The 17,276-nt window shown below is 50.1% G+C and overlaps 1 protein-coding gene across 1 annotated transcript in view; it reads right to left on the bottom strand.

The window, feature by feature from the left end:
• Window positions 1–2,016: 2,016 nt before the first annotated feature.
• MARCHF4 (membrane associated ring-CH-type finger 4) overlaps window positions 2,017–17,276 on the bottom strand; it is a 116,742-nt gene continuing 101,482 nt past the window's right edge. Inside the window, exon 4 of the mRNA XM_075530248.1 lies at window positions 2,017–2,384. Coding sequence (XP_075386363.1) covers window positions 2,017–2,384 — 368 coding nt within the window. The remainder of the gene's footprint in view (window positions 2,385–17,276) is intronic.

The raw sequence follows: 17,276 nt of genomic DNA, 5'->3' as shown, positions 1-17,276 counted from the left end.
CCAGTGGGTGGGAAGTCCTGTGGATCCAGTGGTGTTGTAAGCATCTCAGTGCCGGCGTGGGTCTCCACATGGCTCCTCCTGCTCCAGGGCTCTGGCTCCATCAGCGTAGCTCCATGTGGCTTGTCAGCAGGAAGATGAAGCAGTGAGAGTCTGTGTCCCACCTCCAGACAGGAAGACAGGAATTCCCAGAATCCTCAGGAGAAGGCCATGCCCACACAGAGGCATGATGGGCTATGACCTGATTGACAGGCTAGACTCCACCTCTATCATGCTTAACAAGTTGACATGAAATTATGCAGCTACCACAGGCTCCATCTTCCAGGAAGTTTAGTCCAGGAGTCCCCAGGCTTCACAGGCATGCACAGCCTCCACACACACACGCACACATTCACACACGCACACTTGCACACGTACCTGCACACACACTCCGTTCTTGTTGGCAGAACTCTACCTGTGAAGGGAACATTTCTGCTCAAACTCTTGAGCCCTTTCCCACCCTGCGCCCTCCAGGGAGGAAATGGAAACTCTCCTTTCCGGCTCTTGAGGGGACCGTACCTGCCGAGTGGAGGGAAGGAACATGGGAAGAGGAAGGACTCCCCAATAGAAAAGGGCACTTGTCGTAGGGAAAGCCATTTTATTGTCAAGCTTCTCAGAGAATAGTACAAACAACAGAGAGTTTAAAAAAACCCTAAAAATTAGTTTAAAAAAAGTACTCGACAGTGCCCCCTTTTCCTCCCCACAGGTGACGGGGCCCTGTGTGTGGACAAAGAGAAACTCTGCAGGGTCCACCCGGGGATGTCCCCAGCCAGGTCCCTGGAACCAGCAGATGCGCTCCAGGGACAGCACTCTCTCGGCCAGGTGCCAGGTGCCCTAGGCCGGCCTAGCTGAACCACCCCCGGGCCAGCACACTGGGGCTCTGAGAGGGTTATCCTGCCCCTCTTGGGAGGCCCCCAGCAGGGAATGCTTGGAATTCCACGCCTTCTTCCATCCACTGCAGCAGCCCTCCCAGGGGACCCCCGGGAGGAGGGCCTCTGGGCATGTGCCAAGGCTGCAGTGGGCAGCATGGCACCAAGCACGACCCAGCCAGAAGGTCAAGAAGGTCGCTACCGGAGGACAGTATTGAGGGGCCACAGGCCTAGCAGTTGGCTGTGCTTGAGAAGCCCACAGGAATGTGTACTTTGGAGTGTGCGTGTACGTGTGTGTGCGTGTGCACACATGCACAGTTCCTGTCTCCTCGGAGTCAAATCACCATAAAACAAAGCAACGGGGGCACAAAAAGGTTATTCGCTGTCATACCCAGGTCATTAGAATCACGTGAAATTGGGAGTTCCCCTTTGGGAGGGTTTAGGAGTGGGGAGAAACGTCCCTTCCCCCCACCACACCACGGGCCAGTCCCAGCAGCGTTTCCCTCGCCACCCTCACCCCAGAGACCCTAGGCTGCTCAGGTGGGCTTAGGGAACATTACAGGGAAACCCAGAGGCTGCCAGCGCTGAGCACCCCACCCGGCTCCCGCCCCACTGCCTGCGTGGGGGCAGCCTGGGCAGCGGCCAGCACACTCCAGGCGGGAGCAGTCGAAAACCACTCACCCTTCCTTTGTCCAGTTCCTCTCCCAGCACGTGTGCACCCTGGGAAGCAGCACCCCAGGCCTGCAACCGTACACACCCCTGCCTCGCCCACCCCAAAGGCTGCTCCTCCGGGGGCTGTGTGGGTGCCCGGGGATGTCTCTGTCTTGAGAGCCGGTCTATATTGCACTTGCTGTGGAGCTGGGGTCGGGCTTTGTGGCCAGGGGAGGTTAGTATGGTCTATACCATAGACTAACTGGACATCACAAAGTTGTCCCCTGTGCCAGTCTGGCTCCAGCTGAAACCCTGCCCCACGTGCTCCTGCCCAGGCCCTCAGGGGCACCACCCCACCTCCCCATACCTGATCCCCACAGGTGTCCTGAGGCTTCCCCGCCCACCGCCACGCCGGGGCCCCTCTCCATGCGTGGTTAAGGCCTTCCTGCCAGACGTCTTCTCAGACCGTGGTGACTCTCATGACAAGCTCTCGGCTGCCCGCGGGGCCCCGCGGGTCATGAGGTCTTAAGTGACTCAAGATGTGTACGATGGTGTAAGCACAGTGGTGACCGGACAGCGGGCCTGAGGGGTGGCCGGCAGCCCTGGCGGGCCCTTCCTCGGGTGCAGGGGTGCCCACAGTCTCCTCCTGATCTTCGGTGGGGCCATTGGCCTGGGTGGATGAGGAGGTCTGGGGGTTAGCTCTGCCTCCTGACGGTTGGTCCTCCAGGTCTTTGGCCTTGTCATAGTTCAGCACTTTCCACTGCTGGTTGACAGCCTGCCACCGTTTAAAGATGCGGTACACAGAGGGTCCCTCGTGGATGATGAGGCCTGAGGCAGCAGGGTGAGGGGAAAACCAAAAGCTAAGTAAGAAAGGGCAGGTGATTGCAAGGAGAAAGCCCCAAGCCAAACCCACTGCCTCAGAGTTAATTCCATTTCATAGTGGCCTATATAGGATTCCTGAGGCCGCAAATCTTTATGGGAGCAGATAGCCTCAGTTTGCTCCCAGGGATCAGCTGGTGAACTTGAACCACTGGCCTTGCTGTCTGCAGCCTAACATGACTTATTTCACAGGGGCTCCTTTTAGTTACAAACAGGTATAGGCACTGGCGTGAGCTAGGTTTTTTATCATCTTTGACTTGTTTCTTTCAAACCCACCTTTCAGCTCTTAATCATGTTTACCATCTTTAGATTCTGAGGACCCAAGGAGTGCTCAGGACGTGGAAGATGAAGGATCACCATTCTGTGTTCATGAGAGAGCTGACCACCAACACCCAATGCCCTTGCCTACATTACTCACCCCTCCCCATGCCTTGACTGGACGAAACCCAAATTCATTCTTTAAAACACAACATAAGTATTTTTGCTCACTCTACCATGTACGCCTGGTACTTAGCAGGTATTGAATGAATTCTTTGATTTCAAAGCAGGGCTTTGAGCTTGTTCATTCTGGTTCAATACCCACCCCACCCCTTCTGAGAATTTGCATTTACACCTCCGATATACAGAATCAGATATCTACATTTTAACAAGTTCTATCTATACCTAAGAGTCACCTGGGAATCTATAGGAATCACCTGGAGAGCTTGTTAAAACAAAGATTCTGATTCCTAGCTGGGGTAGAAATGCAAATTCTCAAGGGGGCAGGGCTGCCTAACGAGAATGGGCCAGCTTGAAGGCCTCTTTCAAAGGCATCCAAAAGAAGCCTCATGCACATGCCATACCTGCTGAGTGCTGTCTGAAATACACTGGTTCATGCTCTGCACCAGAGACAATGCTACTGAGCCACAAACAACCCCCCCCCCCGCCCCCCAAGGAAAACTAACCTCGAAGCAGTTGGATTGGCCGGAGGCGGTGGTATAAGTGGAGTTGGAAACAAACCCCATCAGAAAAGCAGGTAAATAAATACTCATCGTGAACCTAGGATGTACCAGGCTTTACAGACCCGGCTTATAGCAATCAATGATTCCAAATGCTGGTAAATACTGTGGGGAAGATAAAACCAGGCTTAGCAACCACTAGCTACAGGAGTTGGGAGTTTTGCTGTAGCTAGGAAGGTAGGAAGGGTCTTTGGGAGGAGGCGATATCTGAGTTGAGACTTCCATGAGGCGAAGGAGGGTAGAGAACACTTTAGTGGAAGGAATTACAAACTCAAAGATCATGATGTGGGAATCAGGGGAACGAAAGCCAAAAGGAAGGTACGTGCGACTCCGGTGCAGGGGACGGTGGGGAGGCAGACGTTTGCAGATATGGTGGGAAGAGGCCGGGTGAGGTCAAGACCGGTCGTCGTGGTGAAGAGTTTATACTGGAGCGTGAACATAATGGGAAGCCATTGAAGGGTCTGCATAGGGAGGAGGATGTGACCTGGTTTAGCCTGTGGAAAGTCCACTCTGAGGAAACAATGGGCTGAAGAGGGACAAGAGTAGGAGCGGGAAACCAAGCTTGAGGTGTGAGAGCGCTTCAAGCTGGAGACGATGCTGCCATCAAGTTGACCCCAAATCGTGGAGACCCCACGAATGTCAGAGTAGAACTGTGCCCCAGAGGGGATTTCAATGGCAGAATTTTTGGAAGTAGATTGCATCCTTCTAAGGCAACAGTTCCCAACCTGTGGGTCACAACCCCTTTAAGGTGGGGGGGGGGGGTGTTGAATGACCCTTTTGCAGGGGTCACCCGATTCATAACATTAGCAAAATTACAGTGATGAAATAGCAACAAAAATATTTGATGGTTGGGAAGGGCCACCAATGTATGAGGAAGTGTATGAAAGGGTCAGGCATGAGGAGAGCTGAGAACCACTGCTCTAAGGTGTCTCTGGGTGAGCCTGATCCCTCCCACCTTTGGGTTTGCAGCGGAGCACAGTTGGCACCCCAGGGCACTGATGGTGGCTGAGACTGGGAATTGAGCTGTGGAGACACGAAGTATTCCAGTCAGGAGGTACTTTGGAGGGAAAGCTGGCAGATGAAGTGTGAGTGCAGAGAAAAGCGTGGACAACCCTGAAGCCCTGGGATTCGGCCGTGGTCCATTGACCAGGCTGTAGTGGGCAAGGGGGTAGGGGCAAGGCATTGGTCGCGGTGAGGGTTGGTTGTTGATAGGGGCCTTTATGGCTCATTGAACAGAACAGCACTTGCTGGTCCTGCACCATCTTCACAATTGTGCTTCTGGTTGAGCCCACTGTCGATGCCCCTCTGTTCATCCATCTCGGGGACGGCTTCCTCTTTTTTGCTGCCTCTCTCCTTTTCCAGGTTCTACCGTCTCCACGAGAACCAAAATACGACCTGGGCTCTACCCCCCTGAATTTCGAGAACATCTCACGAAAAGACTTGACACCTTGAACACTAATGACAGGAGGCCCGATGAGCTGCGGGAGGACATAGAGACCATCTGCATGAGTAAACGCAAGGCCGTTAAGAAGACAGGAAAGAATGAAGAGGTCAAAGTGGACGTCAGAAGAGACTCGGAAACTCGCTGTCGCTGAGCATTTTAAGCAAGTGGAAGAAAGGATGAAGTCAAGGAGCTGAATAGAACATCTCAAAGGGCGGCTCGAGAAGACAAAGCTGAATATTAGTTTAAAAGATGCCAGGACCTAGAATTAGAAAACCAAAGAGGAAGAGCATGCCCAGCACGTCTGAACCCGAAAGAACCCAAGCACAAACGTCAGGCCTCCGATCGCAATTTTGAAAGCTTCTATAGGCAAAATATTGACTGATGCAGGAATCATGAAGAGAAGGTGGAAAGAAGATCCAAAGTAGCTGCGGTACCAGAAAGAACTAGTCGACATTCACCATTTCAGGAGGAAGCATGTGAGCAGGAACCAGCGGTGCTGAAGGAACAAGTTCAATCTGCACGGGGTGCACTAGCCAAAAGCAAGCCTCCGGGATTGGACGGAACACCCACTGAAATGTTTCACAAGCTGCAGAAGCACCGGAGGCACTCGCGTGTCTGTGCCAGGACATTTGGAAGACAGCTGCCTGGCCAAATGATGGGAAGAGATTAATTTCTGCCCATTCAAAAAAAAGGTGACCCAACAGAATGCTCAAACGATAGAATGATATCATTTCTAATTGCACACAAGTAAAATTTTGCATGAGATCATCCAACAACGGCTGTAGCAGCACAGGACAGGAGCTGCCAGGAGTTCAGGCAGGATTCAGAAGAGGGCGTGGAACAAGGGATATCATTGCCGATGTCAGATGGATCTTTTCTGAAAGTGCAGCCAGACTGATTCTGCCCAAGGAGACTTCTCTGTCTTGTTTGCTCCCTTTCGGATGTGCTGAGTCTCATTTCTGTCAACCTTTTGGAGATAGACTCAAAGCAACGTTTCATTCTGTTGTACATACATGTGCTCGCCGTGAGTCAGAGCCAATGTAATGGCATAGCCCCACCACCACGCTTGCCACCTCAGGGGTTCCTTTATCTCACAAACCTTATTGAAGACCTTGTGGCTCTGTAGGCTAAACATTGTGCTGCTCACTGCAAGGGCAGCAGTTCAAAACCACCAGCCGCCCCTCAGGAGAAAGGTGAGACGGTCTGCTCCCCAAATGATTTAGTCTCTGGAACCTTGTCAAGGATTGCTGAGCTGCCACAGGAGCCCTGGTGGCGTAGTGGCTACATGTTGGGCTGTAATCCGCATGGTCGGCAGTTTGAGACCAGCAGCAGCTCCGTGTGAGAAAGACAGAACCCCAAAGAACCCCACAGGAGACTGATTTGATGGCAGAACACTTGTCTTTTGGGGTGGTGGTGGGTGTGTGTTTGTGTGTGTGTTGGCATAGACTTGGTAGCAATGGGTTTGGGTTTGATGATGCTGTTTCCCTAGTCAGTAAGCCCCTTGAGGGCAGGGGCCAGGTCTGCTTGCGTACTGCGCAGCTTAGCAGCATCAGGAACTCGATAATCCCTAGGAGATGATGAGGAGCTGGAGCATGGGGAAGACAGAGCGAGCTCTTTTGAAACCTCAAACTTTCCAGCAAGATCCCCTACACCTGATTTGTAATTCGCATCTTGATCACACAATTTTACGCTGATTGAGGAGGGTGGCTTAACATTTGGGTCTGTACCTTGCCTTGTAATTATCTAACTGCCTGGTGTTCAGGAAGTAATTAAACCATCTTAATGGAGAGGTGGCTGAAGGGAAGGCGGGAGCACCTGTTTTTCCAGAGAAGGCTTGTTTAGCCAAGGTGGAAAAGCACAAATGAAATACCTCGTTCACTTCCACTCTCCCCGGCCCTGCACCTGTTTCCTTTCTTTTTATTAAAAGATCATTTTATTGGGGGGCTCTTACAGCTCACAAAAATCTGTATATCAATTGTATCGAGCATATTTGTACATGTTTGCCATCATTATTTTCTAAACATTTAATTTCTATTGAGCCCTTGGTATCAGTTCCTCTCCCACCACCCCCCACCACCACCCCAGCCCACCCCTGTATCTATTTTGTGAGCTACAAATTACTTATTGATTCCTTAGGTGGCAGATTGACTTGTTTAAGGGCGAGGGAAAGATAAGTGGCACTCATATGGTGGAAGGGGTGCCATGGGCGAGATTAAGAGATTGGCGAGGTGATTGGGGAAGGGAAGGAGGGGTGGTAGGAGAAAGTGGGAAATAGAGCACATGGTGAAATCATCTCAATAAGTCGTTACTGAGTCTCTCTCTGGGGCTTTCTGACAAATGAAAAGGTTACTAGTCCACAGTCATTCAGCGACCGAGTGAAACACTGGTGGGTCGATGGCAGACTGTGTGTCCCATGTGGGAGTCCTGGGTTAGAGGACTACTCAGTGCACCTCAGGCCCCACAGCCTGTTGTTGGAGGCGTGGGTTTCACGGAGTGCTGCTCAGCAGACTTGCGTGGAGCTTCTGGACGAAAAGGGATGAGGGACCAAGCCTTGAAGAGCCACTTCTGAAAGTCAGCCAGTGACTGTCTTAGGGGTGCCCAACCGATCGCGGGCATGGTGCCTTGTCACAAGGCTGCCACAATTTGGGGTGAACTTGAGGGCGGCTAGCCACAAAAAGTCCACCTAAAATGCATTTGGCTGTATTTATGGGAAACACAGTCCGAGAAGACTCGCCTCCGCCGTCTTTTCTAAGGAAGCCCCACTTTTAGGGCTCCTCTTTCTCACATGGCCCGGTGGTGTAGTCTCTACGCGGGAGAGAGATGAGGCTTTCTACGCCTGTGGAAAGTTTTAGACTTGGAAACCCAAAGGGCAGTTCTACTTTGTCTTGCAGGATTGCTGGGAGTCTACATCCACCCACTGGGTTTGGATCCTCCCCCTGCTCCTCCTCCTCCTCCTCCTCAGCTTCATCTTCACCACCAGCAACCCCCTCCTTATGCCCCTATCATCACTATGCAGCCACACCACTCAGAGTCGCAAAGAAACGGAGTTCTATAGAGAGAGCGGCAGAGATTGTCTGAAGCCTTCCATTGTCCCCGGCCTCCAATGGAAAAGGGCCACTTGCCATTTCAGAACACGGGAAGGAAAGGTGGATCACTCAAGTGGGCTTGTCCAGTGGACCGCTCCCCTGCCACACCATCCCTTGACCGGGAGTTGTCCCTCAGTATGGTCCCCAGTCTTCTTCCCCTGCTAGGTTTTGGTCACTAGAGCTTGTCTTGACCTTGGCAGTGGAATGCAATTGAATCCAGTTTAGCGATTCTTGATCGGATTCCTATTACAGGCTTCTATGAGTCCTTCTGATGGAACACAAAATGGTCCCCATCATCAATGGAATGAAAGCTAACTGGGAAATCTATAGAGGACCATGGGGACCCCCCCCCAGTGAGGTCAGCACTGCCTCTCCCCCTGCCCCACCCCCTTCTCCTGCTTGTCTCCTAGGCTAAGAGACACAGACATGCTGACAATCCTGGAACAGCATGGCTCTGACTTGAGTGTACCCCACAATCACCTGGGGGTGTGTGGCCAGTTACCACACAGATGCCCCAGGGCCACCCCAGAGATGCCCAGGTCCAGCCCAGAGATGGGGGGGGGTATATCCCAGAATGTCTGGGGCAAGGCTAGGACTTTGCTGCCTGTCTGTGGGCCAATGTGATGTCATAGTCCTCATCCCTGTTTGCTACCTCCTGGAAGGGTGTCCGTTTCGGTGGAGGGGAGATACGGGACTCTGTGCTCTAAAAACATCAAGGCACCGAATCAGTAGCCATCGCATCCACTCTGATTCAGCAGCCCACCCACGTGGACCCGAGTAGAACTAGTCCCCCCTTTCCCTTCCCCAGGGCTGCGTTCTTCAGAAGCATGTGGCCAGCCCTTTCTTCTGAGGTGCCACGGGGTGGACTCCAACAATCAACCTTCTAGTTAGCCTCCGAGTGTGTTATGCGGGGGACCAAAGCAATGGAACAAATGGATATTTCCAGTCCTGGGTCCAAAGGGGACCCATCATTTAGAATCAACTCATACGTGAGCATGTATGACGTATTTGGAGTTTCTGCCGCATGCAAGCCTTGTCACTTGGGGTTCCTTATAGCCTCATTCTGAGGCTGGTTTCTCCTCACTCGACTGGGCCTGACACCTCCTTCCTTAGAGGGTTGGTGGGGGATTTGAGCAATGAAGTCATGCATGCCGACTCCTGGCCCAGGGCCTCCCCCACACAATGCCACATGGCTGTGTGGAACAGAAATGACAAGACCCTGAAAATGCCCGCTCCTCCCTCTCCCTCCCCCTTCCGTGTCTGCCCCATCCCCATCCCCATCCCCAGCACCTGTCCTTCCATTTCCTATGCGTCCTCCTTCTGAATCCTCCGCCTGAGTCATTGTTTATAGATGAGTAACATGTCAGTGCTGAAAGAGGCTCCAGGGACCAGCGGGGTCTGCAGATGTGGATGCCATCCTTCCCGTCCTGCCTCCTCACCTACCCCCAAGAGCCTCTAGTGGTGCCAGTGGGAGGTGCTCCCTCCTCCTGGAGAGCCCCCACCATCAGACCACCGCAACCTTACCATCGCCAGACACTCATCTTCCGATTCTGCCCCACAAAAGCCCAACCCTGGTGAGCACCTGCCCTGAAGAACAGGCCGAGAAGGAGTGGGAATAGTCAGCTATTTTGAGTAGATGCAGGGGATGCTGCTGGGAGATGCCAGATTGGCAGTGCCACCATATGCCCCCTCTTCTCAGCGGGTGCCACCTCAAGCTCTTCAAAAGTACGGTCAGGCTACTTTTCTGAGCTCCTCCCTGATTCCGAGTGAAGGTGGCAAGGGCTGGGTCTAAGGCCCCCACTTGGGCAGGCTCCCCTCGGCTTGACGGCATTAAACCTTAGTTTGGGCAACTCTGCCAGTGATAAAGGCCCTTCAGAGAGAGGGCACCACAGCAGTGAATGTCTCATTTCCTTCAAGTCCTCGCCAGGTCCGAGGAATTGGCCATCCCAGTGACCTTGCTCAGGTTGGGCAGTGTTTCTCCATGCTGCTGAGCCAGGTCCAGTCATGCTGCCTGCCCAGCGCATCACAGAGGTGCGGGAGGAAACCTCTGCCAGAACACATGGGGCGAGACCTTTGAAGTCAGGTCAGTTGAACTCAGGAGGACTGGGGAGGAGAGAGATGTGCGGAGCCCCAGCTGCAGTGGTATAATTGAGGGGTTCAGTCTTAGAAGTACCTTTGCAAGGGCATTTACAGAGGTCTAAATACAGGCATGTACATATGTAAATATATATGGATAGGGAAATAGATCTGTGTACATATATTTATATGCTAAGTATCAAAGTAGCAGATGGATTTTGGGCCTCTACCCAAGTACTCCCTCAATGCAAAAACACTTTGTTCTAATAACATGGCATGCCGTGATGCTCACCTTCCTGACATGATCACTGAAGACAAAATGGGTGCATAAGCAAATGTAGTGAAGAAAGCTGATGGTGCCCAGCTATCAAAAGATATAATGCCTGGGGTCTTAAAGGCATAAAGATAAACAAGTGGCCATCTAGCTGAGAAGCAACAAAGTCCACATGGAAGAAGCACAACAGCCTGTGTGATCATGAGTTGTCGATGGGATCAGGTATCAGGCATCAAAGACGCAGAACAAAAAATAGCTATGTGAATGAGTGGGAGAGCAGAGTGGAGACCCAAAGCCCAATTATAGACAATTGGATATCCATTTAGAGAAGGGTCACAAGGGTAAGAGTTGTACGAGCCCCTAATAAAATGATTTTAAAAAGAAAAAAAAGAAGAGGTCACCAGGAAGAGATGAGCCAGTCAGGGTGCAGTATAGTACTGATGAAACATACAACTTTTCTCTAGTTCTTTAATGCTTCCTCCCCCCTACTCTCACGATCCCAGTTCTACCTTACAAATCTAGCTAGACCAGAGCATATACGTGGGTACAGATAAGAGCTAGAAACACATGGAATCCAGGACAGATAAACCCCTCAAGACCAATAATGAAAGTAGGGATACAAGGAGGGGAAGGAGAAGGTGAGGGGAGAAAGGGGAAACTGATCACATATAACCCCTTCCTTGGGGGATGGACAGCAGAAAAGTGGGGGAAGGGAGACATCAGGCAGTGTAAAACATGAAAAATAATAACAATTTATATATTATCAAGGGTTGGTGAAGAAGGGAGGGTGGGGGAGAGAGGGGGAAAATGAGGAGCTGATACCAAGGGCTCAAGTAGAAAGAAAATGTTTTGAAAACGATGATGGCAACAAATGTTCATATGTGCTTGACACAGTGGATGGCTGGCTGGATTGTGATGGGAGCTGTATGAGCCCCCACTAAAATATATATATTTTTTAAAGTATCTTTGCAAATGTGATTTCCCAAGATTCTGTGAAAATATATATGGTTTTTTTCCCCCTAAAAGAGTTTCTTTGTGAAACTTGGAGCCTTCACTCTCCGACAGATATGCACAGAACTCCCTCTCTTAGCGACTCCATGTGGTGTCGTTGCACGGCAATGAGGACAGGAGCATAATGAGGGTGCTGGTGGAGATGAAGAGGAAGCTGATGAGCACCCCAAACCCCACGCACTGCCCTTGGGTGGCTGTAGACTGCTAGCAATCCGGTAGGACAAAGGAGAACTGCCCTGCGGGTTCCCAAGGCCATCAATGTTTACAGGAGAAGAAAGCCTTTCCACTCACTCATCTTTCTCCCTCGGAGCGGCTGGGGGGTTCGAAATGCCGACCTTGTGCTTAGTGATCCACTACGTCACCAGGGCACCTTTCATGATGATGGCGATGACAGCCAATATTAACGAAACTTTACTAAGGTCTGCAACTCTCAGAAGGCTAGGCAAATATACTTTTCAGAGAAAACTTATGTCCTAGGTGATATTATCTCCGCTTCACAAAGCAGCAGCTGAACTCAGGAAGACGAAGTGTTCAGGAACACAAAGCCTGGATGCCAAGCGGACCGTGGTCCTCGGGTCTGCAACAGGTCCGTGCTAAGCATCGGGGCTTATTCTAAGCACAGGTCCTATGCTTTCCCTGAACACGACAGGAGTCTACTTTTAGGAAAAAATGTCTATGTGTCTACACAGATATCTAAATGATTCCTATTGAAATGCCTAAGCTGTCTTTTACCGTATGTGTGTTAACGCATGTGTGACATCCACTCTAGCCATGGGTCAGGGCTTTGAGTCAGAGAGAACGGAGTTCTCGCTGCACGGCCTTCTTTCTCCCTTTCACTCTCAGCTGCGATGTTCTCATTTGACAAGTGGGCATTAGGAAAACCCTCACAGGGGTGTGGCCAGTCCGTGCGATAACGCCTATTGTGTACTTCGTGTGGTACCGGCTACATGATAAAAAAAATACCTGTTAACTATTATTTTCTTGTCGTGGTTGTAATAGAAGGGTCACACGACTTTGTATTAAAAGTGCCATTGTCCAGTTACAGTAGTTTCTGATTGAAGCAAACATGCTGACACTTGTAGATGCAAAAAGAATTCCGTCTTTCAAAATCTCCTCAAGGGAACGGGCAGTTTCTTTGATGGGGTTGGCTTAGCTCAGAACATTCCTGGAATTCCTCATGGGAGAGATGGACCTGCTGGACAGAGATGGCTAACTGCCCACTAAGGTTCCACCCTCCACTTCCTGAGCACAGAGTGGCTGCTTAGAACCATCGGAGGGCCAGGTGACCGGTATTCACTGTTGAATGAAGTCAAGATTAAAGAAATGGGTCTTGAAGGGAAAAAAGTGTGTTTCATGGAGACATGCTCTTTTTAAAAACAAAACCAAATACTTCCAAGTGGAAGCAAAAGACTCAAAAACCCAATGGGAAGGTTGGAGCCGCGCTGTGGAAGCAGAGCAACTGCCTGAATCTCTATGTGAGGTCAACCTCCCTTCTGACCAGGAACTGCTATTGGTTAAACAACTGATATCTGGGAAGCTTCCGTTACAGCACCTGGGGTTACTTGACAAGCGTGCCTTCAGTGCTGAGTGAGGGGCCACCTGAGAAAGCAGTTTTTTGGCTTAATGACTGTGTGTCCTGCAGTTCTCAAAATGACCTGGCTGACCACTCGCCTTCTTTACTAGCATGGGGCTCTCTCCAGCCACACCACTCCCAAACCTGTCTCACAGACACTGAGATCCGTCCCCAAGAAGCATTCAAATGGTGTGACCTCCGGCAACAGATCTGGAATAAGGGACTGGCTTCTCTCTGACAGGCTCAGTGCTACTTGGCATGTCTGCTTCCAAATGATGGAGTCTTCCTGCCCAGCCTCCTGCCATCCCTGTCGCTCAGGGGTGGGCAGGTAAGAAGGGGGTGAGCAGGAGGGGAGGTGCTGGGCTTTGGCTAAGCCACAGTGGATAATTGGACATTGACTTGGGAACCTGACCACTTATGTGGCTGATGTTCATGGCGTCAGCTGTTGGGCCCGGCTAATGTTATTGCCACCACCCCAACTGTCAGCCTTGGAGTGTTGTGGCCTCTTCTCACAACGAGAGAAACAGTTACCTCGAAATCCCAGAAGGCCAGACTCAAAAGGACCTTGGAGGCTGTCTTTGTGACTCAGTGCTGCCATGACACAAATACAAGTGGGTGGTTGGAAAGAGCGCCCATTTATTCCTCACACTTCAGGAAGCTACAAGCCCAAATTCAGGTGTGGCTCTAGGTGGAAGTTCTCGCCAGAAGTCCCAGGAGGCCCCTTGATGGCACCTCTTGCCATTCCATGGTGACTGTCTTGTCTTTCCTCATTGTGAGTGTGTATGAGTGTGTGTGTGTGTGTGTGAGTGTGTGTGTGTGCTCATGCTACTCTTTTTATAATGTAAGTGATGAGGTTTAGGACCCACCCTATATTCAAATGGCCTCATTAACAAACAAAAGGATACAAAGGCATGTTTCTAGGCCTAAGGATTAGAATTTCAACACATAGTTTTGGGTGGCACAATTCAATCCATAACAACAATCAAGTACCGGAGAGAAGTAACCTGCTCAAGGCCATCGAGGTAGGCTCTTCAGACCTAGGTCTTCTACCTTTTATTCTCTTTGAAATATGGGGAGATGGCCTGGTGCCATCTCCGGGGCTGGGAATTAACAGGTTTCACAGGTGGGGGCTCATTTGAAGCTGGAAGTAAGGAGGAGAGAAGGAAGTCAGGAAGCTTTGATGTACATATTTCTTTTTTAGTGATTGAAGTTAAGCCTTAAAATAATAAATTTTTATAATTCTCCTGACCCCCCTCCTGCTCCCTTGCTATCTAGCTGAATTGGGGAATTTTGTCTCAGAGACCAGGAGTCTCAAATCACTGGAAAATGCCTCTCTCTCTCTCTCTCTCTCTCTCTCTCTCTCTCTCACACACACACACACACACACACACACACCCCACACACACTTGCTATGGCGTCTATTCCAAATCATGGCGAACCCACAGGTACAGAGTGGAACTTTGTTCCATGGAGTTTCAAGTTTATGGTCTTTCAGCAGCTGATTGGCAGGATGCTTCTGGGGAGGCTCAGACTGCCCTCCCTTGGGTTAGTAGCTGAGAGCCACACCGTGCCACCCAGCAACAATGACATGTGCACAGTTTTCAGGATGTTGAACATTGCCCTATTTGATGTTATTTTTTTCTTCAAGTTTTGGAACAGTTTTAGAGCCATTCCCTGTCTACCCTTCTGTGACCCATTTCATGCCCAAGAGAAAAATAAACATGGTAAAGAGGAGGCCTTCATTTTGGCAGGGTTGACTTTTTGATGGTCAAATCCCTTGGGTCTGTGGAGTTTAAGAGAGAAAAAAAATACACACACACTTATATATTCTTGGTGCCAAAGATCTTAATTAATTTTCTCTTGTTAAATCCTAATAATGCGACCCACTGGAGCAAAGAGGTCCCCATTTGTTTGCTGGGAGGCTCTGTCTGCTTCTCTGTGGCTGCGACAGACAGCATCATTAGAAATGACAGGAGAGGAAGCAGGTGGAACGAGGACATTAGATATAATCAGATCTTCTCACTGAGGGGACAGAGAGGCTTTTAAAAAAAAGGCAGTGGTCCAAATAACAGCCAGCCTCAACTATGTGACAATCCAGGGTTGGGTTGCCTAGGCTATGACAGGATACTGAATTCAACCATCCGGGCACACATTTATTGAATGCCTATCAAGAGGGGAAGAGCCCACAGGCCATGCAAGTGGTCGATGTGCTGGGCTGCTACTAGTTCAAGTCTACCCAGGTGTATTTTAGAAGAGAAGCCTGGTGCTCTACTTTCAAAATATCAGCCACTGAAAACCCAACGGAGTCAAGTTCTACTCTGATACACATGGGACTGTTATGAATCAGAATCAACTTAGTGGCAACTGGTTTTACCTTAGAGCACCAGTTCTCAACCTGTGGGTCTTGACCCCTTTGGGGAGTCGAACAACCCTTTCACAAGGATTGCCTAAGACCATTGAAAAACACATATTTCTGACAGTCTTAGGAACCAAGACACCACTCCTTTATCCAGCTCCAGGCAAGTCCACCCACATGCAGATACACCCACATATGAGTACCCAGTGTGATGACATCATCATGCCAACCCCATCACCTATACCCCATACAAATACAGGTGTATGTGACAGGATTGGTACCATAATGTACTTATCCAGACCAGTCACACATGTATAGAGAGCAGCTACTGTGTAGAAAGCAGCTGCTGTGTTGAAAGCAGCAGTATTGGAGATAAAACAACATTTCATGAATTATAATTACTGGATAAATGCTTTAATTAATGCTTTAATTACTATGCTTTAATTATGTTCAGTTTGTAACTATGAAAAAAATATACCCTGCATATCAGATATTTACATTATGATTCATCACAGTAGTAAAATTACAGTGAAGAAGTAGCAACAAAAATAATTTTATGGGTGGGTGCCACCACAACATGAGGAACTGTGTGAAAGGGTGGCGGCATGAGGAAGGTGGAGAACCCCTGCCCTAGATAGAAATATACATGAAGCCAGACTGACAACACTGGTCATGGAGACCTGTGAGTACTCACGCCTGTATTCGGAAAACCAGAAGAAGAAAAAACTCATTGCCATCGAGTCAATCTTGACTCACTCAGAGTGACCCCCTGTGAGTTTCTGGGACTGTAACTGTTTAGGGGAGTAGAAATCCCAGTCTGTCTCCCTCAGCACTGCTGGTGGTTTCAAACTGCTGACCATGCAGATTGCAGCCTAACGTGTCACCACTACCCCACCAGGACTCCCTTTTCATGGCATAGGGTCAGCAAAATGGAGGTAACCCCTCAGGGAGAGGGGTTGACCTAAGTGGTCGCAACAATGGGCTCAGGCACCTAGGATTGTGTGGAAGGTCAGGACCGGGTCCCCGTGGCTCGGAGGTGACTTGATGCTCCTGCAGGTGCATCATCTTACTCAATCCACTCAACCACTCTCAGAGGATGGTATGACTACCCCTCTAACACAAAAGGAAACAGAAGGGGAAAGAGGTCACAACAAAATGCTTAAGATGGAAAGGTTCGTAAGAAAATGATCATGAAGCATCCCCAGGCCAGTAGGCAGCAGCATGCCAATCTCTTAACACCCGTGGGCCTGGCCATTCCAGATCGAATCTTGCTTGAGCGTGGAGGCAGTACTTTGGCTGACAGCATTCAACAGAACGCTCTCCCTCCTCTGGGTTGTGTGGCGCCTCAGTCCTTCCTGATTTTACCATCTCTATCTCCATCCACTCCTTAAATGTGCAATATTCCCCAGGCCTTGGTCCCCAAACTCTCGCAACAGTTCTGAGTTATCGCATGGATGTCAAAACTATCTTATTCTCGACTGTCTCTATTACCCTGATGACCCAAAACCTTTCTGTCCACACACTTGCTCACCCAGCGGGAGCCTCAGTTACCAAAGAAGTGAACCCTTGGCTCATGGGGACACCACCCGTGTCGGAGTAGAACGGTGCTCCCCCAGGTTGTGAGTTTTTGAAAGTAGGTCGTCAGACTTCTCGTCCAAGGTGCCTCTGGGTGAACTCCAACTGCCAACCTTTCGCTAAGCAGCCACATACCTTAGCTGTTTGCACCAAAGGCGGAGGCAATAACAGCTAACCTCTAAACACCTCAATACACAGTAAGTGCTGCCGGGCGCACTCCGCTTTGATTGTCAGCAGCAGTTGCAGATGGGTCATGCGTATTACTGGACCAATTTTCTCTCAACCTCTCTCATCAAAGCTCTGCATTTGCAATTTCACAGAGCAATCACAGCTGGGACAAAGTGCTCTGAAATTGGAGGCAGGAGGTTCTTCCATCCCACCGTTTGTGGAGCTGGATGACTGGGAGCACACCTGCTTTACGCTTTTCTTCCTCTGTCACCTGTCGATC

The sequence above is a fragment of the Tenrec ecaudatus genome, chromosome 13, assembly GCF_050624435.1.
Source record: "Tenrec ecaudatus isolate mTenEca1 chromosome 13, mTenEca1.hap1, whole genome shotgun sequence".
In the NCBI taxonomy this organism is placed as follows: Eukaryota; Metazoa; Chordata; class Mammalia; order Afrosoricida; family Tenrecidae; genus Tenrec; species Tenrec ecaudatus.
This window is presented reverse-complemented; position numbering and strand designations above follow the sequence as displayed.